The sequence below is a fragment of the Argentina anserina genome, chromosome 3 (genome assembly GCF_933775445.1).
Source record: "Argentina anserina chromosome 3, drPotAnse1.1, whole genome shotgun sequence".
Lineage (NCBI taxonomy): Eukaryota > Viridiplantae > Streptophyta > Magnoliopsida > Rosales > Rosaceae > Argentina > Argentina anserina.
The window spans coordinates 21,771,462-21,796,884 of NC_065874.1; the positions used below are offsets into that span (position 1 = coordinate 21,771,462).

Genomic DNA, 25,423 nt, shown 5'->3' on the forward strand with positions numbered 1-25,423 from the left:
AATTAATTACTGTTTGGGTAAAACAATAACTTTTTAACGTATTTACTGCTAGGGGTAAGACTGTAATTTTTGAAATTTAACAGGAGCATTTTGGTATTTTCACCATGACAGTAAAACAGTAATAGATAAGTTTGAAACAGTAAAAACCATGATTTTACCCTTCAGTCTCCGATATGCAATTCCGGGCAAAAATCCGATAGAAACCACTTCAATCCAACATGCAATTATACAAAATGCATCGAAATAACAATTCGAATACAACCATACTAAAATAAAAAGGATTTGAGCTCAATTGATACCTCAACCAAGAGCTGCAGTTGATCTCGTTGCCTCCGAGCTCCAACACATCTAATTTGAGCTACTGTGACCTCCTCCTCACCTCCCAAACCTTTCCGCTGTTGCTGCAAGCTTCACCACGAACCTAGAAAACCAAACCAACCACTGGAAACGAAGGATGAGCTCGTCGGAGTTCGAAGAACATGCCGGCCAAACCAAAGAGGTGAAAAGATGAGTTTAAGGCTCAAATCTCAAAAAATTAGGAAGAAGCTTGATTGGGCATTGAAGGGTAGAAGAGAACTTACCAAGAGATCCACAAAGTCGTCGGAGCTCGGGGAAGTCGGCGACGGTCTCCACTGCCTCAAAACTTGAGTTTGTCGGAACGTTGGTTAAATCCCACATGCAAGGAATTGGTTTTGAAGATGATAAGGAGAGGAAGATTTTGATGGTGGTCTTGTGGCCATTGGTGGTCGGACGGCGGCGGCGTGACTGGTCAAAGGCAAGGTTTTTTCTGAGTTTTAGAGAGAAATGAACAGAGGGTTCGGGGAGGAAGAAGAAAGAAGGGAGAGGAGAGGAAAAAGAAAAAAAAAAGAGGGAGAGAGAGAATTGTGTGTGGAAGAGCTTACGGTGGGCTCTCTCCTTGCAGGAAATCAACGACCCAGATTGCACAAAGGAGATTATGAGTCAAGATTTAAAAATGCAAGAAATGTAATTTCTGAAACTATAATTTAAAAACCGTTAACTTCGTAAATGCGTATAAAATTAACCGAGTGTCAGAAAAATATTTCACGAATACCTCCACGCTCATGACGACACGTAGTCTGACACAAAAATAATAGACTAAAAATTTGACATCTCAAAAAAATGTCAGTTAGCGTGACAATTATGCCGGAAAAGTAAAAAAAAATTTCAAGGGCTCACATGTATATAATATAATTGGTTATTAGAAAAAGTAAATCAGAGATTTATTAATTGAAGAGGTCTAAATACTAATTTTGGATTTATGAATAGAACCTCCTTATTATTAATCATGAATTTATGAGTGAAAAAGAAAATTAATTGGAGAAAATAGATTATGTAATTATTAAGATTTTTTTTCTAGTTGTTTATAATAATTGAATAAAAAAAGTAGAATTAGAAAGATATTAATGAATAGTAGATTGATTTGATATCTAATGATGATGTATTGATTATGTGCATTTTTGGAAAATTAGCTATGTTTAAATAGTATTTTAAATATTTGTAAAAGTAAAAATTGAGATTTACTAAGTGAGGAGACCCAAATACCTTTTTGAAGGTATAAATATAATCTCCCTTATTAGTGAAGTCGTTGATACCAGAAGAGCGCTTTCAAGTTATAGTAGTGAAAATATTTTCCAATTTTTCACCTATTCGTATTTACAACGTCTTCGTACAGTAATGGAATACACTACAAAAAATACGTCCAAAATACTTCCGTCTTTTCTTAACAGTGGTCATGCAATCAGATATCGCCACGTGTGCAAAGTTTTGGGTACATTCTAGCCGAACTCATTTTTGAAATCTGCATTGGGTAGAGCAGGGTCGGGTAACGAGTTGGGTCGGGTCGAGCAAAAAAACTCGAATAAAAATTAGGGTTGAACTGTTGAAGTCGGAAGCGAGAGCCAACACTGAAGGAGTCGAGACGAGAGAGAGAGAGAGAGAGAGAGAGAGGGAGAGAGAAAATGAGTGTTTGGAAGAGTCTTCTTCTTCGAATTGGCGAAGCTTCCCCGGACTATGGCACCTCCTCCGACTTCAAAGAGCACATTGTTAGTCTCTCTCTCTCTCTCCGATTTCTACTGGAGAACTCTCACAACCCTAATTTGGCTTTCTCTCAATTTGCAGGAAACTTGCTTCGGCGTCCTTCGCCGAGAATTAGAACACTCCTCCCACGACGTCCGGCAGGTGATTCTTCTTTGTTTTACTTTCAATTTCAATATAAGAATTTCATTAGGTTTTAGCTTTTGCTGTTATCTGATTATGCCCGGTAATTTATGTACTGATGAGAATATAATGGATAAGAGGAGGGGTATTTACTTGGAAATTCCCTTCAAATCTTACTTAATATAGTTTAACTTAGGAAGAAATAGACTGGATTACTTGGTTAAACTGCCACTTGGAAGGTTTTTCGTATTATAGGCAAACAGCAAAATGAATATCTGCTGTTTTTGTTGAAACAAGTAAGAGAAAGGTGAAAGAGTGAGGCGGAGTTGATTCCTTCCTGCATTTTATCAATGTTTGGAAACTAATTTTATTTGTCCTTGTTGTTATCTTGTTTCATTGTTGGGTTGGGATGTTTCGGCTAGAAATAGTATGTCATTTTTGTCCAAATCAAAGTACAGAATGGCTTTTGACGATCGATATAGAATAGTCTCTATGGTTCTTTAAGATTGTTCTTATATATGTTCTAATTGTATTTTAGTCCTCTGATATGTCTGTGAAAATATGGGCTGATAGGAATTTATCCTAGAGTGACAATATTAGGTGATAGGAATTTATGTCAGTGTTCATGATAGAAGAGTTTGGATTCTTATAACATAATAGAGATACTAACCTTCCTGTTTCTTCTAACAGTTTCTTATCCAGTGTGCTGAACAGTTGCCTCACAAGATTCCCTTATACAGTACCCTGGTATGTTACATAAAGACTTGTTTATGTACTATTATTTACTCATATCAATTTTGATAAGAAAGAAGCTTTACTCATATCAATTTTGATAAGAAAGGAGCTTTACTAATTGAGAAGTCTCATTATGTACAAGAAGTCTAAACATGCTATTGAGTTAAAATCTTATCGGAAAATACAGACCAGACACTTAAGAACAGACTTAGCTAATCACTGCCTCCCAATTACACAAAATGGAAGGTTGATTTGTAAAGGATGCTTAAACAGATAGAGAAGATGCTTGATTTTCTGCTCCTATGAGTAGTGTTAATACTCAAGCTGCTGGTCATGGTAATATTGCCAAGGAGCAGTAAGCCGGAAGTAATTAATGAATTTCTCCCTACAAAACCTTGCACCATTAGGAGGATTTAAGCGTTCTTCCTCCAAAACCCCTAAACCTTGTACTCAATACAGGTTGAGACCTTTATGTAGGATGGCCATGTCATCTTGCCTATAATCTGTTGACCAAACCAGTTGTGCCACTAGATTTGTTATAAACAGCTAGTTGAGCTTGCTTGCGCATTCCTCTACTCATAATACACCACTTTGGTGATAAGCAAGGATCTGGTCTTCTCTGCAGCATGCAAATAAGTACTTCTGCACTTGAATAATTTATTTTCATTTGCTGTGTTTTGTGTTTCCCTCTTATTAGCAGGTATATGTATATAGATACCTACATATGCAATGGGCCTCTCAGAATCCTTGAACATGATCATTAAAAAAAAGATTCCACACTTTTATTTCTTGACTGCTGGTTCAACTAAAAAAGAACTTAATGGACTATGGTAAGAAACACATAATTTATCTGGTCTTCCATGGAGGTTATACATCAGACTGATAATATTGGCCTAATTAGATGATTTGTATAAAACACAGAAACCAAGTATTTAGAAGGATGCTGTGTAATTTGGTGATGAGAAATGCAATTGATCTTGAAGATATATGCTAACAATTTTTGTTTCTTACGTACCATTTTATTATGTTTGACTTCCTCTCTCCCTCCCCTCTCTATATAAATCTCCAGATTGGCTTGTTAAACTTGGAGAATGAGGATTTTATCAGGAAAGTGGTGGAGAACACGCACAGTAATTTTCAGGTGTGCAGTTTATTTCTGAAGTCTCTTGTGAATGCATCCCTTTTTTGTAACTGTTACCCAGAAATTAGGACTTGCTCTATAATGCTTGGTTCGAAACTAATAACAGGGTTGATTAAGATAAGAACTAATGTATCTGAATAGGGTGATTAAGATAATCATAATATTTATTCAAACAGAAACCTTTTTGGTTGCTTCTGAAAACAAGAATCTACTATACTTTCACATCTCCTTTTATGCGTACTTGCCTAGTAATTGGTCTTTTGTTGGACTAATTGATGCTCGAGTTTTCAGTTACCTGCAAGTTGTCTATGTGATGAATGGTTGAATGTCTTTATATATTGATTTATATAGTTCTCTTATGATTGCGAATTTAAACTTTTTATAACAGTGGAATGACTTTTCGTCTAATTTTGATGGATCCTGCATTCTTCATATCAGACTAATTCAAAATTTCTTTGTTGTTGATTTTCAGGATGCCTTAGATACTGGAAACTGCAACATGATTCGTATTTTGATGAGGTTCCTGACTGCTATGGTATATAATTTGTTGCTAGCAGTTTTCAATTAAAGTCAATGAAATATGAAGTTATGTTTTTAGTTCTAGATGTTTGTACATGATGGAGTATGATGTTTGTCTAAGCTCTAAACTTAAACTTAAACTTTTAGCCCTTTCTATTCATGTTTGGTTCTTTGGGACGACTTTGTACTTGCTGCAATTTCTGTTTCGTCATTATGGTGTTTATTCTTTAGAAGAGGCAAACTTTTAATTTTCCATCTTCTACTGTAGAAGTCGTATAATTCTGTCATAACTTTTATAGTCACCATTGATCACATTGGATGCTGGCCCAAGTGAAAATTGGAATGTAAAGAAGCTTGTAAATACTCTTGCCTGACTACATGTTGACTAATTTCAGTAATTTTTTTGTTTTGTTTTTGTTCCACAGATGTGCAGTAACGTTCTCCATCCCAGTTCTCTTGTGATAGTCTTTGAAACATTATTATCATCAGCCGCAACAACAGTTGATGAGGAGAAAGGGAATCCATCCTGGCAATCGCGAGCCGACTTTTACATAACATGCATCTTATCCTGTCTCCCTTGGGGAGGAGCAGAACTGATTGAGGTACTGTGCACTTTTTTGAATATAATAGAAATGCTCTTGTAGATGGTATGCATACATCACTATGCAATTGATATCATCTGCACTTTTTTATGCAGTTTCAACATTTCTCAGTAGTTTCATCTTTTCCAGTGTATTCCTTTGTGCTGTTGTATCAAGTGATTGTTTTTAAACTAATGAAAATCCGCTAGATTAAGAGTTGTAGAGAAGGCATGCATTGTATTACTAGATTTCAATACAAATATTTGGTACGGTATTCATACAAAACGACATCAATTGCAAAAAGTTGTTCTCCATCTGTCTTCACTGAGCAAGCAGTTGCACCATGTCCATTTTGTGTCGTACTTTCATCTTAAAAAGGGCAAAAGTTCTGCATGCATGTTTATAGATATTATGTTCTATGGTTTTCTGTGTCTGTCATGGACACATTTGGTGGCCCTTTTTTTAATCACGAACCATGGTCAAGCTTCTTAGGTGTGACTGGTCTATATTTGTACCTCATCTTGCGTTTGAATGCTTCAATTATAATTTTTAGGTGGATTTGTGATATTCATGTATCGATCTTGTTTGCAGCAAGTCCCTGAAGAAATTGAAAGAGTTCTTGCTGGTGTAGAAGCTTATTTGAGCATAAGAAAGCATGTTAGTGACAGTGGGTTGTCTTTTTTTGAGGATGATGATGACAGTGCAAAAGTCTCTACTGATAAGGTATGCGATTATAACATATGTTTCCCCAAAATTAATAGCTCAAGTCTGGCCTTTGTTTTTCATTTTTTTATGTTGTCTATTATAGTCTTCTAAAAAGGTTTGGCCTTTTGGTTTCTTAAATTCTGTCAGCATGAATGTTATGGGGCAGTTAAACAAAAAACAATGGGATGCTTGACAACTTTGGGTTTTATGTTTCTTTATTTGTTCAGTTAAACAAAAAACAATGGGATGCTTGGCAACTTTGGGTTTCATGTTTCTTTATCTGTTCTATTAATCTTTCCGTAATACTTTAATCTGCTCCTGTGAAAAGTTATTTCAGTTTGTGACTGGTCAATTTAATGCCTCTTTAGTTTCCACTTTCCACTGGTTTTTCTCATACAAATAATCTAGGATTGTATTACTATTCCTTCTGTTGTATTATTAAGCTTGTTCGGTGCTCCAAGTTTACATCTATTAAGAGTTGTAAACACCTCTGTAGGTATTTATGGTCCTACATCATTGGTGTCATCTGGGAAATTATCAACAAAAAAAACATTCAGTTGCTTCAGATGATCACATCCCTAGTTAATCTGTGTTGTAAATTTTATCCAAATTGCTTTTAGTCTTTCTTTGCTTGTAGGATTTTTTGGAAGATCTGTGGGGCCGAATACAAGTTCTATCTAATAATGGATGGAAACTTGACAGCGGTATTGAACAATTATTGCACATCTTTCTTTGGATTGAAACACCAAAATTTTTTCTTTCATCTTTTGTTTCTTATGATTTTACTTCACTGATTCTATTTTCTTACTTGCTAGTTCCAAGACCTCACCTATCATTCGAAGCACAGCTGGTCAATGGAAAGTGTCATGAGTTTGGCCCCATTAGCTGTCCTGACCAACCTGAACTGCCTTCAGCGATTTCCAAAATTACTAATGGTAGACAAAAGCATGATGCCGAGTCAATTTATCCTCAAAGGATCCGAAGGCTGAATATCTTTCCTGCAAATAAAACTGAGGTAGTTTCCAATCTGATAAATAGTTTTTTGTTTTGAACCATCGTATCCCTGATGATTATTAATCCTTCTAAGACTCTCGCTCTTAATATTTTTTCAACTGCAATGCTGGCATGCTGATGCGTTGAAGCTTAATATGACCCAAACACCATTGCAATTGAAGCTTAAAATGACCCAAATTTTTACTCTAATATCTAGTCTGAACTAAGCAAGACAGGCCCTCTCCTGTTCCCTGGGGGATGCATATATTAACCTTATGTAGCAGTCTATGCTAATATTCTCTTGGTTTCGTCTTGGTATATTTGCTTCTAGAGAATATATCTTGACAAGATTCCCATATTTTTTAGCTGGACAAATTTATCACGACCAGAGAAAAAAAGCTAATTCTCATTGTTCTCTTTTGGATTTCCTATGTATATAGACATGAGACTGTTTCACATCTTTAATCAATTTTTCATATTATTCCCTTTCAAGTTTCAACCTATATATATATTGTAGAAACTGAATGGCATTATGGAAATAACAAACTAAAAAAAAAATAAGGCTAACTCTTGGGAGATTGAAGAGATAGTTTCTTGTCTTTCAATCTCTTAAACTTTGTTCCTATCACACAAGTTTGGTTCTTCTCACACAAATTTTGTTCCTATCTTAATGGTTATTATGGAAAGAAAATAGTTTTTACTTTTTCTTTTTGTGCGCAAAAGGTACCCAAACTTCAGAAAACTCAAATTAAAACCGATATATTAAAAGGAACTATTAGTCTTTTGGCATCCCAAAGTTACTTGGAATGACTTCTAGTTTGGTTGCATTTAGTACTGTTACGGTTAATGACAAATGTATCTTCTATCTTATTATCGATATGATTTGGAGTTACATCATGATGTCCATACACTCCTGGGTTTTTGCTCTTTTAAAGGCATTCAGAAAATAAAAGTGTGCTTATCTCGACTTGGGAGAGATTTAATGCGGTGATGGATTTTTTTTATGATGTCAGGATATGGAACCCATGGATCACTTCATTGTGGAAGAGTATCTGCTGGATGTGCTTTTTTTCTTAAATGGCTGGTTTGTACCTCTCAATGAAATTTTATTGTAATAGATAAATAAATATTTATGATGGGATACATGGTAGTATCACTTTGTATTCTGCCTTTTTCTTCTGTTTTTCCCCATCTATATTGGGACCTATTACTAATGAGTTAAAAAAAAAAGATGCCGTGGGCTGGATGGCAATAATATTGTATTTTGTTGTGTTATGCCTGCATGTTTTAAAAGAAATGTAAATGGAAGGTGCATGCTTAATTTATTCACTTGATGGAAAGTTAAATGCTTGATGCCAAGGAATGCCCAACAATAAATTAATAAATAGCTGGCTGTACTCGTTTTAAAAAAAAGAAAAAGCAAAAAAAAAAAAAAACTGGCTGCACTTGATTAGTTATCATGTTTTTCTCGCTTGTCAAGTAATCATAATTGTACTGGCTTTTTGCATAACTTAGAACTATTGATACCAGAACTTCAGCCTAGCCTTTTGATTTAAAGATTCTATATGTATTGTATTATTTGAGATCTGGGCTTAACGTTTATTGTCTTTCTTTCTTCCTTCATGCAAAGCTAGTCGAAAGGAATGTGCCTCATACATGGCTGGTCTACCCGTGCCCTTTAGATATGAGTATCTTATGGCAGAGACAATTTTCTCTCAGGTAAGGATTTGTTTTTTTCCTTTTCAGTTTTAAGCTACCGGTAGGTAGCACATGCATCTTCTTGTGTCTTTCAACTATATCCCAGCTAACACCGATGGTCAGCACCGTGAGCACACCCTTCTCCTTGAGTTTTATTATCACCTCCCAGGCAATTAGAGTTGTCCCCTCCCACCCTAGAGACAAACCTTCTTTTAAGCATTTAGCCTCGTACTTACATTTTCAAATTCAGCTCCCAGAAGCTTCTACGTCGCAGATTACCTCCCAGTGGAAGGCCTCATCAAGCCTTTTGCCCTATTAGGACCCTCTTCTTTTTGTGAGATCATTTAGTAGTGATGCTTCTGGGACATTGGTTCCAAAATCGTGTCCCAGTGTTTAAAGTTGTTACCATAGCTTTTGTTAATGTAAATTTAAATCTGAATTATTGTTCATTGTCGCTCTTATATTAGTATATATTGCTTATCATATTAACAATATCTTGAATGTATGAAAGGAGTCAAAGGACAGGGTTTGTTGTAATTTACATTTTAACCATTCCATCAAATTGATGTATTTATTATCATTGCAGTTACTTCTGCTGCCACAACCCCCTTTCAGGCCAACATATTACACACTGGTTATTATGGATCTCTGTAAGGTAATATTAAGTATTAACCATTCCATCAAATTGATGTGTTTGATTTACTGGCAGTACTATTATACAGTTGCAATGACAACATATTTGTTGCTTCTTGTAAAGCAAATTCTTTTGAATTTTTATTCTTAGGCTCTTCCTGGAGCCTTTCCGGGAGTCGTTGCTGGTGCTGTTCGGGTTCTTTTCGAGAAAATGGCTGATTTGGATATGGAATGTCGAACACGGCTAATCCTTTGGTTTTCTCACCACTTGTAAGTTAAACCATTATCCATGTGTTAAATACTTATCACTCACGACATTTTCTTGTTAACTGGTTCAGTGTCACTGGAAGGCTTGAAATTGTCACTCTCTTGACTTTGGATTATATTGTACTTGGTTTTTCAAGCTGTTCTGTTTATCGGAAACAAGAAAATTAGACTAATATTCATTTATAAAGTAGATAAATAAGCAGTCGAAGAGCAAAAAAAAGTAATAGACCATCCAAAGGCCAGAACAGCCCAAAAGAATTACTCATAAATTGTGAAACTGATAAAGAAATTCTTGACTGAAGCAGCTGATTTCTTTGAATTTTCCGAAGAAGTGTATACCAAGATTGTAGACATGTAATTAATGGACAAAATTTAAAATTTGGGAAAGACTGAAACTTAATATATCTCTGTACTTGCATGATTTTGAGTTTGGAGTTTGGTGGTAGTTTGAAATTCGTTTAGCCTTTAATAGTGACTTCCTGATCATGCAGATCCAACTTTCAGTTCATCTGGCCTTGGGAGGAGTGGGCTTATGTCTTAGACCTGCCAAAATGGGCCCCACAACGTGTATTTGTTCAGGAGGTCCTGGAGAGAGAAGTTCGTTTGTCCTACTGGGAAAAAGTGAAGCAGGTATTAGGTCATTCATATACAAAAACTTGCCTATATTGAGGAGTTGTGCCAAGGCTTGGCCACCTTCCCCTCCCGGGGAACACACCACCACACGTCTTTCTTAACCAAACATGCTCCAAGTGGATGTCAATGTTTTAGAAAACTTTGGTTCATTCTTTCATGGCCTGACACCCAATTTCTTTGTGATTTTTGTCTAGGGATCAATCTTTATTGATAAGTCTTCCACATAAAAAACCATTTGGCCACCTAGTGGGGCATTTGATATTTGTCACTGTATGCAATGTTGACCCCAATAAACTGGTTTTCAATCGTGGGAGGGTGTTATGAAACAAACTCTTTATTTTTCTTATGTTGGTATTATTTCTTTAAATGCCTTTCTAATTAATTTCAAATAAATTTTTGTGTCAAGAGTATTGAGAGTGCTCCTGGTCTAGAAGAACTGCTTCCTCCCAAGGGGATGCCAAACTTCAAGTTTCGTGTTGAAGAAAGCATTGAGGGAAATGAACAATATTCACTTTCTGCTGACCTCAGAAACATGGTTAAAGGAAGGGCATCTGCCCGTGAAATAATCTTATGGATAGAGGAAAGTCTGTTTCCTGTCCATGGTATGGAGGTTACGCTCAATGTGGTTGTGCAAACTCTCCTCGACGTTGGATCTAAAAGTTTCACCCATTTAATTACTGTATTGGAGAGATATGGTCAAGTCATTGCAAAACTATGTGCTGACCAGGATAAGCAGGTCATGCTGATAAGTGAGATTGATTTTTACTGGAAGAACAATGCTCAAATGACTGCCATTGCAATAGATAGGATGATGGGGTACCGACTGTTATCTAATTTGGCCATTGTGAAATGGGTCTTTTCTCCCGAAAATGTTGAGCAATTTCATTTATCAGACCGCTCATGGGAGGTATGTCGATTTTAATCATGTTTTCCCCCCACTTTTATTTGATTTTTATTCCTTTTTCTTATTGTTTATATGTGGGATTGCTCCTCCTTCCACAGATATTAAGGAATGCAGTTGGAAAAACTTACAACCGTGTATGCGATCTGAGGAAAGAGATTTTGTCCCTGAAAAAGAACATAGTATCGGCTGAAGAAGCTACAGCAGCTGCAAAAGCAGAGTTAGTGGCTGCTGAAACAAAGCTATCACTTATGGATGGCGAACCTGTTCTTGGTGAAAATCCTATGAGGTTGAAGCGTTTGAAATCCTATGCCGATAAGGCGAAGGAGGAGGAGGTGTCTGTTCGTGAATCTTTAGAGGCTAAGGAGGCTCTGCTTGCCCGAGCCCGTGATGAATTTGAGGTACTCCTTATTTAATGTAGTAACACCTCGTTGTCTTTCTAGTATCTTGGGAACCTTTTCCCACTAGAACGAAAATGAAGCAAATAGCTTCTGTTAACCATTTACTTGTAGGTGCATTTTATAATACTAAATTCAGATAAATTATACAGTTACGTCATGGGGAGCTAGCCGCTTAGAAATAAGCACGACCATCAGTTTAATTTTACTCGCATCAGTAACTTATTATTATGCAGGCCTACAGAAAAAAGAGGATGTCTGGGTGATAAATATTTTCAACCAACCCCAATATTTCACCAAACTGTTATCGCTTAGTTTTCTGTTTTCTGAAATATTCACTGATTAATAGTTGCGGTTCTTGTACTTTTGAGTACCTTTTGTAGTTCCTATACCTGTCATGTTCCTTGGATTAATTATAAGCGGTATTCAAGTTCCTATCTTAACAAGGGTTTGTTTTCTGCAATCTGCTGCATTGATCAGAACGAGCATATCATCCGAGTTCAACAATGTGAATGTCAACATATCTTCATATCCGTTTATGCATTTTTCTCTTTTTAGGACTTACCCATACTCCCATAGAGATCGTATGACCAACAATATATATTTATGAAGAACTCAGTCTTTCTGACCTATCTCCCAGTTCTTCATCTCTAACCAAACAACTGTTTAAATTCGTTTTTATTACAAGATAAAATACCTTGAAGGCCTTGATAATTTCTGTGGCTTGATTTCTTCAATTCATGGTAACTCCTGCTTTTCATTTTCCTTGTGCTAATCTTCATTGGCATGTGCAGGCATTGTTTTTCTCCTTGTACAAAAACTTCCTGAATGTCTTGATGGAACGGCTGCCAGAGGCATCAAAAGTTGCTACACTGCAGGGATTAAAGTCAATTTATGCAGATTCTTTGTCAGTTGACCTTGAAGAATCTTCTGCAATGGAGGTGGATGATGAGAATGGAAAATCTAAAAGGTAATTTTGTATGATATATTAGATATATGTGTGTGACAAATCTATTGTCTAGTAGGTCAAGGAGGGATCAATTATTCAGTTGAGATATTGTTGTCTTACTGTCTTTAATGTCATGATAATTTACTGTCCTTTTCTTTTTATGCATTAAACCTGGCATTACTTGAAAAATACATCAGTACAGCATGACTAATTTGTTACCTTCACTCGGCAGTCAAGTGAATGGTGCCAGGACAAATAATGCATATAATGTTGGAGAACAGGAGCAGTGGTGTCTGTCGACATTAGGCTACCTCAAAGCGTTCTCGAGGCAATATGCTTCTGAGGTAAACATGCTTCTAGCTCATTATACATTCCTGATCACACACACAGAACTAACAGGAGTAAATTCAAGGTTCACTGTTTGTGTTTTTTTTTGTTTCCATCTCCCAAAAAAGAAATCCATTTTAGTCACTGTTTAGTGTCTTCTTAAAATCATTTCATACATCTAGAGGTACCTTCCTATTTTAATTACCAGGAATCTAAGATTTAAATCAGTGGGTATATTATGGAAACTTAAGTAAATAATTTGTTTTGTGCCTGTAATCTATGAAAACACTCCATATTACCCAAAATATTTCCATTGAATATGCTTAGTGATGGTTCCTGTTTCAGTGTCAAGGCGGAATATTTTCTTAAATGGCGCCTATTTTCTTTTGAATTTTTTTTTGGTCAACATCTTTTTGAACTTGGATAAACCAAAGGTTACATTTTCAAAGAAAAATTATTGTGATTTTAAATCTATACCCTTTTTTTTTCTTTGGTCAAGGTATGGTTTTCTTTCTCTTAAACTTTTTTGTTGTACCACTTGCACATAGTTTCGTAATTTGACCTGGGGAAAAACTTCTGTCCAGGTCTTTGGATGAAGTTTTGTATGTATCAAATCATTGATGCACTTTTCCTTTTTCTTATTTTTTTTAGTCTGAATTGCTGACCTATATCAATTATGGGCAGGTATGGCCTCACATGGAGAAGCTGGATGCAGAGATTATAACAGAGAATGTGCATCCCCTTATACGAAAAGCAATTTATTGTGGTCTACGTCGATCAATTGATGGGTTGTAATCTAGTTCGGACTTATGTACCTGAATTGTTTTTCACACACTTTTTGTACCCCTGTAGTAATGTAGATGAGGGAACCTGATGGATTGATTGGAAACATGAGTTTGAGGCGGCCTTGCCTTTCGTTATAGGGACAACATTGAAGTGATTCAATAGATACATGCTACAGTGAATATAACATATGCTTGTGGTTATTTCAACTTTGTATGATGTTTTGATGAGCTACACGCCTACACCAACTAAGGTTACAAGAGGAATTAATTTCCTTGCTTATTTTCTCAAAAGGAATTCCTAAGGCTCTTGTCGTTATTCTGAATCCGTCAAGAAACCGGTTTCTTCTTGCTCAAGCTAAAGTGGCCATTCTTGCTTGCCTTCGATATGAAATTTACTATATATTAGAGCAAATGCACCGGGGGTGTTTTGGACGGGCAAAAAATAATTGAAGTGGAATGCAGCGCAAACTGACTGCTCGACTTCTATCTTCCCCGACTAAGGCAAGAGGCAACTCTCGCCCTTTCCAACCCGACCAATCTCTCTCACATGTCCATCGAGCAGCTCGAATCTCATCACTTTCCCTCTTTCTCCAAACCCAAACCCCCTCGCTCACTTCTGCAACTCGTCAACCGGGGCTCCAATTCAGGATGAGATTCGGTAAGGGGCTCAGAGAAGACAGCAGAAGAGGCTAAAGCCGTTGTCCGATCCACTTCGTTCTTGAGGAGCGACGTTGCCGTCTCCAATCTCAAAGGAGTCCACAACGGTGGTGGCTTCGATTCGGTGATAGCGGCTTCAGCTCTATTCGATCTGGTTCGTCTTTTTTATTATCAACTCTTTTATTACTCTATTGGTGGATAATCGATTCGATACGATATGATATCGATCACGAGAGTATTGATTGATCAAGTTGATTGTGATCGATTACAAGTAGATGAGTGTTTCTACATCATCAACCTTGTTTGGTGATTTGATTTTCAACAATTTGTGACTGTAAATTTCAGGTTCGTCTTGTATTTGGTGGAAGAGGGGACGCTGCAAGCTAGTACTGTTGCTGATCGTATTCAGGTTTGTTTGAATTTAGCACCTATATGTTCCTTTTTCCTGTTATATGGATAATTGTATGCCAGTGGAGTGGTTACATTTTACTGCTCAAATGGTTTTGGAATTTGAATTTGTTGTTATATGCTGGTGATTCCTCTGCATCTTCCCCCGGTGACACCTCAATCGAAAGGACAGTACAAATTGATGGAACTAATGAACAAATTGAAGCTGCCAAACAGTTGGTGAATGAAGTTATTAACAAGATATGTCTACTTGGTATTTATTTGCATATTTGGGTACTACGTCTACCTGGTTCATATGGTTTTTCTATAGCTTAGAATGGTTAACTCCTATTTTAAGACGGAAACAAAGTAAAGTTTGAAGGAGGCTATATGTGTACAGGGCTATATGGTAGTTTATCTCAATGCATATTACTCATTTGGTTTATCCTGGAATGTCATGTTCATTTGATACTTCATAACTTCTAAGACATGTTTGTTTGATGTAGCAGGACCTGTGTGGTTGCATTATGTGCGTAACACTGTATTTTGAACTGATTATGCACAACACGATATAAATGTAACATTTACCTGTCATTTGTGATATTTATGCATCTTCATAGCTTTGTTGTGCACATGCTTTTTATACAATCTAGTTAATGTCTTAGATTAAGTGATGAGGCTTACCGATTTTTACTTTTAATCTGTTTCTTTGTTTGACGCACTGGTTCCTTGAGCTTTCTATCTTTTTTCTATCAGTGTCTTAATACTTCAATATTCTGATGTTTGTAGGTCATATACATCTGCTCCAAGGTTGTTTGGCTTTAGACATATATGTGAAGAAGACCGAGACTACATCTGCTCTTATTGTTAGTTGGAATTGTGAGGAGTAAGGAAGGTCTCACTCCTTTAGTTAGGAGCTGCAAATCTGTTGAGATTGAAATGCTTTCTGATTTGTTTTTTCAAGAGCTTTCTTTAGTTTGGACTACTACTTGTAAATGTTCAAATTGTTTGATAATCAAATTTTGTTCTTTACATCAAGTGCTCTTCATATACTTGTGCAAATTCAAAAGCACCGTCTTGTTTACACATACTGCTACTAGTGATTGAGTTAAATTTATCGTTCCAACTAATGAAAATAAACATGGTGCAATCAAATTAATGAAAAATAAAAATAAAAATATAATTGCACAAAACCATTGGATTAATAACATTGCACAAGTACTATTAGATTAAATATTAGATGTTTTGGGAGGCATTCACCTTGTCTTTTTGGAGTGCATGAAAAAAACTAAAGGCAGAGGCAAAAAGTAAAAACGGGAGGCAAAACCTTGCCTATTGCCATTGCCTTTTGCCTCTTGAGGTGCATTTTGTCACATCCCGTCAACTTAAGCCAAATTTTACCTTGAGCATTCTAGACGGATCCGGAACATTGTGGAACACTTTGGAAGATCATAGAAGATCCTAGAAGGCGATAGAAGTCTCAAGAAGCTTTGGGACATTTCCGGACTTCTCTAGAACCTTGGAGAAGCTAGTGGAACTAGACCATTCAAGAGTTCTCTAGAACACTCAAGGATCATCTTAGAGTCTCTTAGACTTGTGTAGAGTTAAGTAGAGTTCTCTAGAATTCTCTACAATGTACATAGTCCTAGAAATATCTAGAACTTGTAAAGTAGGATGGGAGGCCTATAAATAGCAAGGCACCCCTCTCATTTCATCCATCAAGCAATCAAGCAAGAAACAAGCTATCAAGCATACTTGTAAGTTCTTTCTTGTTCAATATAAGTTCTCTTTCGAGATATTCTTCTTTGCCTTTCAATTGTTCTAGCAGGGCGTTTGGGAGTTTAAGACTGACTTAGCATAAGGGAGTTGCTAAGGCCGCACGAGTTGCATAGCAAAAGAGTAAGCTCGTGATAGTTGGTATCAGAGCCGAAGTTTGATCAAGAGGCTAGCTCGACACAATGGCAAAGAATGGCAATCCTGTTGGTAATGTTTCCGACGACACGCAAGAGAAGGGTGATGAAGAACTTGTCAACCCGACGGTTCCAAAGAAGGAACGAGTGAAGGACATGTTAGCTGCAATCGACTCACGGCTAGCTCAAGTGGAAGAGAGCGTGAGTGGCATGGGAGCCCAGGTAGAAGACTTGGAGGCGGAGGACGCCGCAATCCACACTGCGATCAAGGGCATGATGCTCAAGCTAGAGGAGTCCTTGCGGGGAGAGATTGACAAGGTTCGCGAGGAGTTCATGGGGGAACTCGCCCGGATGCGTGAGGTGCAAGAAAGGGAGCACAATAGCATGCTTGCACGCATGGAGGAGATGCAGGCAGATTCTGCACGCATGGAGGCAATGCAGGCAGATCTTGCCCTATGCAAGCGCGCATTAGCCGCGGGGGCTAGCACCAACAGCAGCGTAGAAGCCAAGCGGATCGAGGTGCCAAAGCCAAAGAGCTTCGGAGGCATGCGCAACGCTCGAGAAGTAGACAACTTCTTATGGGGGCTATATCAATACTTTGGAGCCGTAGGCATCATGGAGGAGGATGCCAAGATAAAGACCGCGACTCTTTATCTCACCGACACCGCCATGTTATGGTGGAGGAGAAGGCGAGGAGATGTCGAAAGAGGTATGTGCACCATCTCTACCTTTGATGACTTTGTTAAAGAGCTCAAGAAGCAATTTTATCCCGAGAATGCCGAGGATGAGGCAAGAGCTCGTTTGCGAAGGCTCAAGCACACCGGGCCAATTTGTGATTATGTTAGAGAATTCACTAACTTGGTGCTTGAGATTCCCGACCTATCCGACAAGGATGCTCTCTTCAATTTCATGGATGGTCTCCAATCATGGGCCAAGACGGAGCTTAGGCGACGTGGAGTGCAAGACCTTGCTACCGCCATAGCCGTGGCCGAAGGCTTGGTTGATTTCTCAAGTCCAAGAGAGTCCACCAAGCCAAAGGAGAAGAAGAGCAACTATACCAAAGGTGGGGGAGACAAAATCCAACGCAAGGAGGAGCCCCGCCGTGAGAGCTACTCGGCAAGGTTCAAGGATAAAGGCAAGTCAAGGGATATGCGAAGCTCGGACAAGCTAAACGACAACAAGTGCTTCCTATGCGATGGTCCGCATTGGGCTAGGAATTGCCCACAAAGGAGAGCACTAAGCGCGCTCTTAGGAAGTCATCAAGGCGAGAGTGAAGCCGAGGGTGGCAATGGAGGTGCACACTTGGGGTCTTTGCAGGTGCTTAATGCAATCCACTCTACACCCAAGGTCCAAGCCAAAGGTTTACTCTTCACGGACATCACCATAGGTGGGAAGACAACAACGGCAATGCTCGACACGGGGGCAACCCACAACTTTATTTCCATTGAGGAGGCACGTAGGCTAGGACTAAAGGCAAGAAATGGAGGGGGCTCTATCAAGGCGGTTAACTCACCTGCCCGCCCCATACAAGGAGTAGCTCGAGGAGTCAAGACAAGCGTAGGAGCTTGGAGTGGGAACCTAGACTTCTCGATAGTACCGATGGATGACTACAAGGTAGTCTTGGGGTTGGAGTTCCATGATCAAGTCAAGGCATTCCCGGTGCCATTCGCCAATAGCTTATGCATTATGGATGGCGAGAGGTCGTGTGTGGTGCCAACAACCCGAGGAGCAAAGCAAGACATCAAGGTCTTGTCGGCATTGCAATTCAAGAAAGGCATCAAGAAGGAAGAGGAAAGCTACTTGACCATCCTTAGTGAGTTCGATGACGAGGAGCCAAGGCCACAAGATGACATGCCCAAGGAGATAGATGCAGTTCTTGAGGAATTCAAGGATGTATCACCCACGGAGCTGCCCAAGAGACTACCCCCAAGGAGAGAGATCGACCATGAGATAGAATTGGAACCAGGGACCAAACCACCTGCCATGGGTGCATACCGCATGGCGCCGCCGGAGTTAGCGGAGCTAAGGAGGCAATTGAAGGAGCTTTTGGACGCGGGGTTCATTAGACCTTCAAAAGCCCCATTCGGTGCCCCGGTCTTATTCCAAATGAAGAAGGACGGATCTCTACGCATGTGCATCGACTATAGGGCACTCAACAAGATCACGGTAAAGAACAAGTACCCTATTCCTCTCATTGCCGATCTCTTTGATCAATTGGGCCATGCACGATATTTTTCCAAGTTAGATCTTCGTTCGGGGTACTACCAAGTGCGCATTGCGGAAGGAGATGAGCCGAAGACCGCATGCATCACAAGGTATGGATCTTATGAATTTTCGGTCATGCCTTTCGGTCTAACTAATGCACCGGCGACATTTTGCACCTTGATGAACAAATTATTCCACCCCTACCTTGATCGGTTTGTGGTCGTCTACTTTAACGACATAGTGGTGTATAGCAAGACCATGCAGGAGCATGTGGAGCACTTGCGGGAAGTGCTTAAGGTTTTGAGGGAAAACCAACTATACATCAAGATGAAGAAATGCTCATTCGCCAAGCCGGAGGTGTCGTTCTTGGGGCACAAGATCAAGGATGGCAAGCTTATGATGGAGGATTGCAAGGTGCATTCCATCCAAGAATGGGAACCACCCACCAAGGTACATGACTTAAGATCTTTTCTTGGGCTAGTTAACTATTATCGCCGTTTTATCAAGGGATACTCGGCGAGGGCTGCACCATTAACCGACATTCTCAAGAAGAACAAGGCATGGGAATGGACAACGGAGTGTCAAGAAGCCTTTGAAGACTTGAAGAAGGCAATATGCGAGGAGCCCGTACTTAGCCTACCGGATCACTCCAAGCCATACGAAGTGCACACCGATGCTTCCGACTTTGCCATCGGTGGAGTTCTCATGCAAGAAGGGCATCCAATTGCCTATGAGAGTCGGAAGCTTAATGACACGGAGCGGCGCTACACCGTGCAAGAGAAGGAGATGACTGCCATCATCCAATGCCTTCGAGTGTGGCGACATTACTTGCTTGGGACAAAGTTTGTGATCATGACCGATAATGTAGCAACAAGCTACTTCCAAACTCAAAAAAAGCTAAGTCCAAAGCAAGCAAGGTGGCAAGACTTCTTGGCGGAGTTTGACTACACCATGGAGTACAAGCCCGGGAAGGCGAACGTGGTAGCGGATGCACTAAGCCGCAAGGCGGAGTTTGCAAGCATCTCTCAAGTCACTAGCCCATTGTTAAGCAAGATCAAGGAGGGACTAAAGGTAGACCCTCAAGCACAAAGCCTCATCACCGTAGTGAAGGAAGGAAAAACCCGGAGGTTTTGGCTAGACGACGACCTTCTCTACACGAGAGGCCGCCGCATCTACGTACCGAAGTGAGGAAGCTTGCGAAGGGAGCTAACTAAGGAATGTCATGATTCCAAATGGGCCGGCCACCCAGGTATGAAACGCACACTTGCTTTGTTAAAGTCCATGTATTATTGGCCTAGGATGCGAGACGGGATCGAAGAGTATGTGCGGACGTGTCTAGTTTGCCAACAAGACAAGGTAGTCCAGCAGCAGCCGGGGGGCTTGCTAGACCCCTCACCCATACCGGAGAGACCATGGGAGAGTGTCTCTATGGACTTCATCACTTGCCTGCCGAAGTCCGAGCAGTTTGGGAGCATCATAGTGGTAGTGGACAGATTCAGCAAGTATGCAACCTTCATGGCCGCATCAGCCGATTGCACTGCGGAGGAGACAGCAAGGCTATTCCTACGCAATGTAGTCAAGCTTTCGGGAGTTCCAAAGAACATTGTCAGCGACAGAGACCCGCGCTTCACGGGGAGATTTTGGACGGAGCTGTTCAAGATGTTGGGGTCGGACTTGAACTTTTCAACAAGCTTCCATCCACAAAGCGACGGTCAAATGGAGCGCATCAATGCTCTCTTGGAGCTATACTTACGGCACTACGTGAGTGCCAATCAAAAGGATTGGGCCAAGCTTCTAGATGTGGCGCAGTTTTCCTACAACTTGCAGCAAAGTGAGGCCACCAACAAGAGTCCTTTTGAGATCGTTTTGGGACAGCAGCCTACTACCCCTCTATCCCTTGCCACTCACTATGAAGGGAAGAGTCCAGCCGCATTCAAGTTCGCCAAGTCATGGCATGAGCAAGCGGAGTTAGCTCGAGCGGCGTTGCACAAGGCTGCCAAGAGGATGAAGAAGTGGGCGGACAAGAAGAGGAGGCATGTCGAGTTCAAGGAAGGTGACCTTGTACTTGTGAAACTCCTGCCGCAGTAGTTCAAGGCCTTCAGAAAGGTGCACAAGGGCTTGATCCGCAGATATGAAGGGCCGTTTGAAGTTATCAAGCGCATAGGCAAAGTTTCATACAAGCTCAACCTCCCGCCCAAGTTAAGGATACACCCGGTCTTCCACGTGAGTATGTTGAAGCCCTACAATGAGGACGAGAAAGACCCATCGAGAGGAATATCGCATCGGGCACTTACGGCGGTAATCACCAACTTTGACAAGGAAGTTGATGAAGTACTCGCAGATCGGGTCATTCGACGTCGAGGCGTACCAAGTTACAAAGAGTACCTCATCAAGTGGAGAGGCCTGCCAGATACGGAAGCAAGCTGGGAGTCCGAGGATACGCTTTGGCAGTTCAAGGACAAGATCCAGCAATACAACGAGGCGCGATGAGGGCATCGCGGGATTTGGTGGGGGAGAATGTCACGTCCCGCCAACTTAAGCCAAATTTTACCTTGAGCATTCTAGACGGATCCGGAACATTGTGGAACACTTTGGAAGATCATAGAAGATCCTAGAAGGCGATAGAAGTCTCAAGAAGCTTTGGGACATTTTCAGACTTCTCTAGAACCTTGGAGAGGCTAGTGGAACTAGACCATTCAAGAGTTCTCTAGAACACTCAAGGATCATCTTAGAGTCTCTTAGACTTGTGTAGAGTTAAGTAGAGTTCTCTAGAATTCTCTACAATGTACATAGTCCTAGAAATATCTAGAACTTGTAAAGTAGGATGAGGAGGCCTATAAATAGCAAGGTACCCCTCTCATTTCATCCATCAAGCAATCAAGCAAGAAACAAGCTATCAAGCATACTTGTAAGTTCTTTCTTGTTCAATATAAGTTCTCTTTCGAGATATTCTTCTTTGCCTTTCAATTGTTCTAGCAGGGCGTTTGCGAGTTTAAGGCTGATTTAGCATAAGGGAGTTGCTAAGGCCGCACGAGTTGCATAGCAAAAGAGTAATCTCGTGACAATTTTCTCTTATAGGTAGGTCCGGTTAGGAACAGTAACTACAATACAACATGTTAGCAATAGTAACTACAGTATCTGCTATAGTTCCACCAGTAGTTACAGTAGCTGAGAATGCTAGTGATGTGCTGGGCCGGGTTGGGGGCTCAATTTTTGGGCTTTGGGTTTTTTTTAAACGAAGATTTGGTTGCTAGGTTTTATTAATATATTTCAATTACTATACCACACATCTTTTTCCTTCAGTATGTTTTTCTCTTTCTACTCTAATTTACTATATATTATGCGTGAGTTAGGTTAGCAAACTATATATTATACGTGAACCAGGTTAGCTACAATGGCTGAAATTGCTAAAGTGTTGCGTTGGGACGGGTTGGGGGCTCAAATTTTTGGGCTTTAGTTTTTTTTTTAACAAGGCGTTGGTTGCTAGGTTTTTAAAACCTATTTCAATTACTAGGTTAGTAACAGTAGCTGCAGTAGTGCAACAGTATTCTACAGTCAAATCTACAGTATGCTACAATGATGGCTGACTCGGTTGGGGGCTCAATTTTTGGCTTTGGGTTATGTTTTTTTTAACAAGGTTTTGTTAACCTATTTCAATTACTAGGCAACACATCTTTCTCCCTCCGTATGTTTTTCTTTTTCTACTCTAAAAACAATAGCTGAAATTGCTAGTGCTGGGTCGGGCCGGGTTGGGGGCTCAATTTTTTTGTTTTTTGTTTGTTTTTAAATAAGACTTTGGTTGTCAGGTTTTGTTAACATATTTCAATTACTATGCCACACATCTTTCTCCATCCATATGTTTTTCTCTTTCTAAAAACCCAGATACCGTTCTTCGCTTTCTTTCCAGATACTCTCTTTGCCTCTCTCACTCTCACAAATGCTAAACTTTTTCCAATTTCTTCCATACTTTAGTCAATCTGAAATTAACATTTTAATTAGTTTTTTTTTTCATACATGAAACCGTAGCAAAGCGCGGCATTACTGACTAGTGTATTCAAGTAGTAATGACAATGAGTAGTGCATGCCTGTTTTGTATGCTATTTTGGTGAACGGAGAAATCACAAAATGAATTAAACCTTTGATCTAGGGGTTTTTGTCAAGGACTCTTAATTTTGTCTACTGAAGGCTACTCTGCTATCCTAACCAAGCAGTGCAAGCTGGTGCTCTTCAGGGTCTTAAAATGTGGCAGAGTGCCCAACCTTGCACCATTTTCCATTTTTTTTTCCGATGACAGATATTTGGGGCATTGGGAGCAGCAATCTTTGTGTTTTTTTTTCTTGAACAACTCATTAGGAATATCTTATATAACCAGATTTTCACGTCACTGGCACCAAAAAGAAAAACCAAGATGGTCTTATATGTTGTCACGTCATTGGCCAGAAAAAGAATTTCGAGACATATTTGGCTTCTCTCCTCTTTGCATTAGGGTTACTCGGCATACATAGGAGGTGTCTGCGATCGAAATCAATTGATAGAGATGTCTGGCAGGTTAGAAAAAGAAGCAAAAGGAGAAGCCAGATTACCAGGCGAAATTATAAGTGAGATTCTCTTGGGGCTGCTGATCAATTCTTTACTCTGATGCAGGCAAGTATGCAAGTCGTGGAATTCTCAGGTATAGAGTGCCAGTTTCATTCTCGCCCATCTCAAGTCCACAATACTAATCCAATCCAACAATAAGAAGAAAAAGGATGACCTCCTAATTCATGCTAGACGCAAAAAAAGAGGGTTTGTGACTTTGTGTGCCGTTTGTCGCATGGGCCTCCTTTTCCAACATTGATTTCATATCAACCCATTCGTGAAGTGACGATGATTGGAGGACTGGCGTCACTCTGAAAGAGGGACATCGACAACAAACAATGATGAACAATGGTGTGGTTGTTTGTGAAGCCATTTGGGGTTAGGAAAGGAAAAAAAAAGGGTGCAATCATGTGCCTAAGTGGTGTATAGATAAGATTGTGAACTCAAACATATAGTTCTCCGAGTAATGATCGAGTTTGGGAAATTGATTTTTGGGCTTCAACGGGTGTCATATATGGTGAAATCATATCTCTGGTTTTGATTATTGTGATAAGGGCACTGTTCTAAATATCCCGATATATCCTCGATATATCCCCGATATTAAGAAAACGATACGATAAGTTGCTTATCGGTCTATTATATCGGTCAACCCGAAAAATCAAGTCAAATGACGATTATATCGGGTCAAACCGAGTTTGACCCGATATATCGGTGTTTTTTTTAATTTTTTTTAAACCACGTTGTTTTGAAAAACAAAAATTAAAGAAAATAAAAGTTTCGTCGATAACATTCGATGACAAGAGAGTTTATGATAAATGATCACCTCTATTTTTTATTAATTAATATTATTTATGTATTTTAATTGTCGAAACAATCAAATATTTTTTTTATGAAGTTTATTTAGTACATTTACTTTTATAAGTTTTAATTTCCCAAGTTTATTTGGTATATTTTGATGTATATGTTTATAAATATATTAAATTTAATTAAAAATTAACAAAAACGATAAATCCGATATAATCCGATATATCTCGATATATCCCCGTTATATCCTTATTTTACAAAACCGATACGATGCCGATAACCGCTATTTAGACCATTGGATAAGGGTAATGAAATATGAGGCAAGGGTACATTGGTGACTTGTAGGGAAGAGTAAGACAAGAAGGAAAGTTCAAGAGTTTAAGATTTGATAGACTCAACGAGAGTTGGAGTTCATCTTTTTGGGTTTGAAGAGCTAGGCAGCTAGAGTTCATCTATTTTGGTGAAACTCATTCTATTACACTTTATTATGGCATATGAGCTATTGACAGTGTACAAATAGTTGATCAGAATAACAAGGTCATGTACCAAAGTTTATAATTTGTAACTTGAGGTACATAAAATAATAGTGGACCTATTTTCATATATTGTTTCTAATTTTTTTTTACAATAATTTCATACTTATCTAGTATTACTAGAACACGGCCGGTCAGATCCCAGAAAGAAACAAGCATATATATAGACTAGTCATGTCATCAAAATATAACATCACTAAAATTCTCTAGGGTATTATAATCAAGATTAAAGGCAAGTAGCTAGCCTTTGATTCTAAATCCCAGTTAATTAAGCGCACATATAAATAAGATTACCATTCGAACCATATTACCCATTAAAAATCTGGCATGTCATGTTTCATTCAGTATACAATAATCGTGTATTGCTGCATGCACTTAAAAACATATTAAGACGAGACATAATTGACTAGAACAAAGCGGATCAATTGCATGTGTTTCGAATACACAATTAGCTACTGTGTATCTTTGAGTAGAATCTATATACTGCCTAATATATTGACATAACATATAAGTACGTTCATCTATTGGGTAATGGTTACTTTTAGTTCATAACATCCAATTGATCTAAGTGAATTAAGTAATGGCTGTTTTTGATGAAGTAGAGTCATAGAGAATAAATTGAGGATTGGTAAAGTATGTAACAATCAAGAAACAATTATACATGACATGCATGCACAACTACGTACACATAAATATTTGTCTACTTCGCTTTCATTTCTTTAGAGAAGTATACATGTACTGAGTGCTTCACAATATATATGGTGTTACACAATGGGTCGTGCTACACGTACCTTTATATCGTTTATTTGTGAAGAAAAACAGGGAACAAGAAAAATTCAAGAACGAAGAAGTTATTCCAACTTATCAAGTAGTATTATATATATAATTGCAGCCGTGTGCGCATGC

General features: G+C 39.0%; 1 protein-coding gene across 1 annotated transcript; it reads left to right on the top strand.

Annotated features, from left to right (window-relative positions):
* Positions 1-1,899: 1,899 nt before the first annotated feature.
* On the top strand, positions 1,900-13,599 carry LOC126786709 (nuclear cap-binding protein subunit 1). The gene is made up of 19 exons (XM_050512620.1): positions 1,900-2,063; positions 2,140-2,199; positions 2,869-2,925; positions 3,983-4,054; positions 4,527-4,589; positions 4,999-5,175; positions 5,746-5,877; positions 6,497-6,563; positions 6,675-6,874; positions 7,866-7,936; positions 8,487-8,571; positions 9,137-9,205; positions 9,335-9,453; positions 9,942-10,080; positions 10,490-10,990; positions 11,086-11,385; positions 12,177-12,352; positions 12,564-12,675; positions 13,343-13,599. Exons 1-19 carry the CDS (start codon positions 1,980-1,982, stop codon positions 13,451-13,453), a joined length of 2,595 nt encoding a protein of 864 aa, XP_050368577.1. The 5' UTR covers positions 1,900-1,979; the 3' UTR covers positions 13,454-13,599.
* Positions 13,600-25,423: the final 11,824 nt, after the last annotated feature.

What these genes read in the sequence shown, in the direction of transcription:
- LOC126786709 (XM_050512620.1), top strand. Translation starts at nt 1,980, where the DNA reads ATGAGTGTTTGGAAGAGTCTTCTTCTTCGAATTGGCGAAGCTTCCCCG. An exon ending in ACACGCACAGTAATTTTCAG is followed by an intron (nt 4,055 to 4,526) that starts GTGTGCAGTTTA and finishes GTTGATTTTCAG; the next exon opens with GATGCCTTAGATACTGGAAA. An exon ending in TATCAGACCGCTCATGGGAG is followed by an intron (nt 10,991 to 11,085) that starts GTATGTCGATTT and finishes CTCCTTCCACAG; the next exon opens with ATATTAAGGAATGCAGTTGG.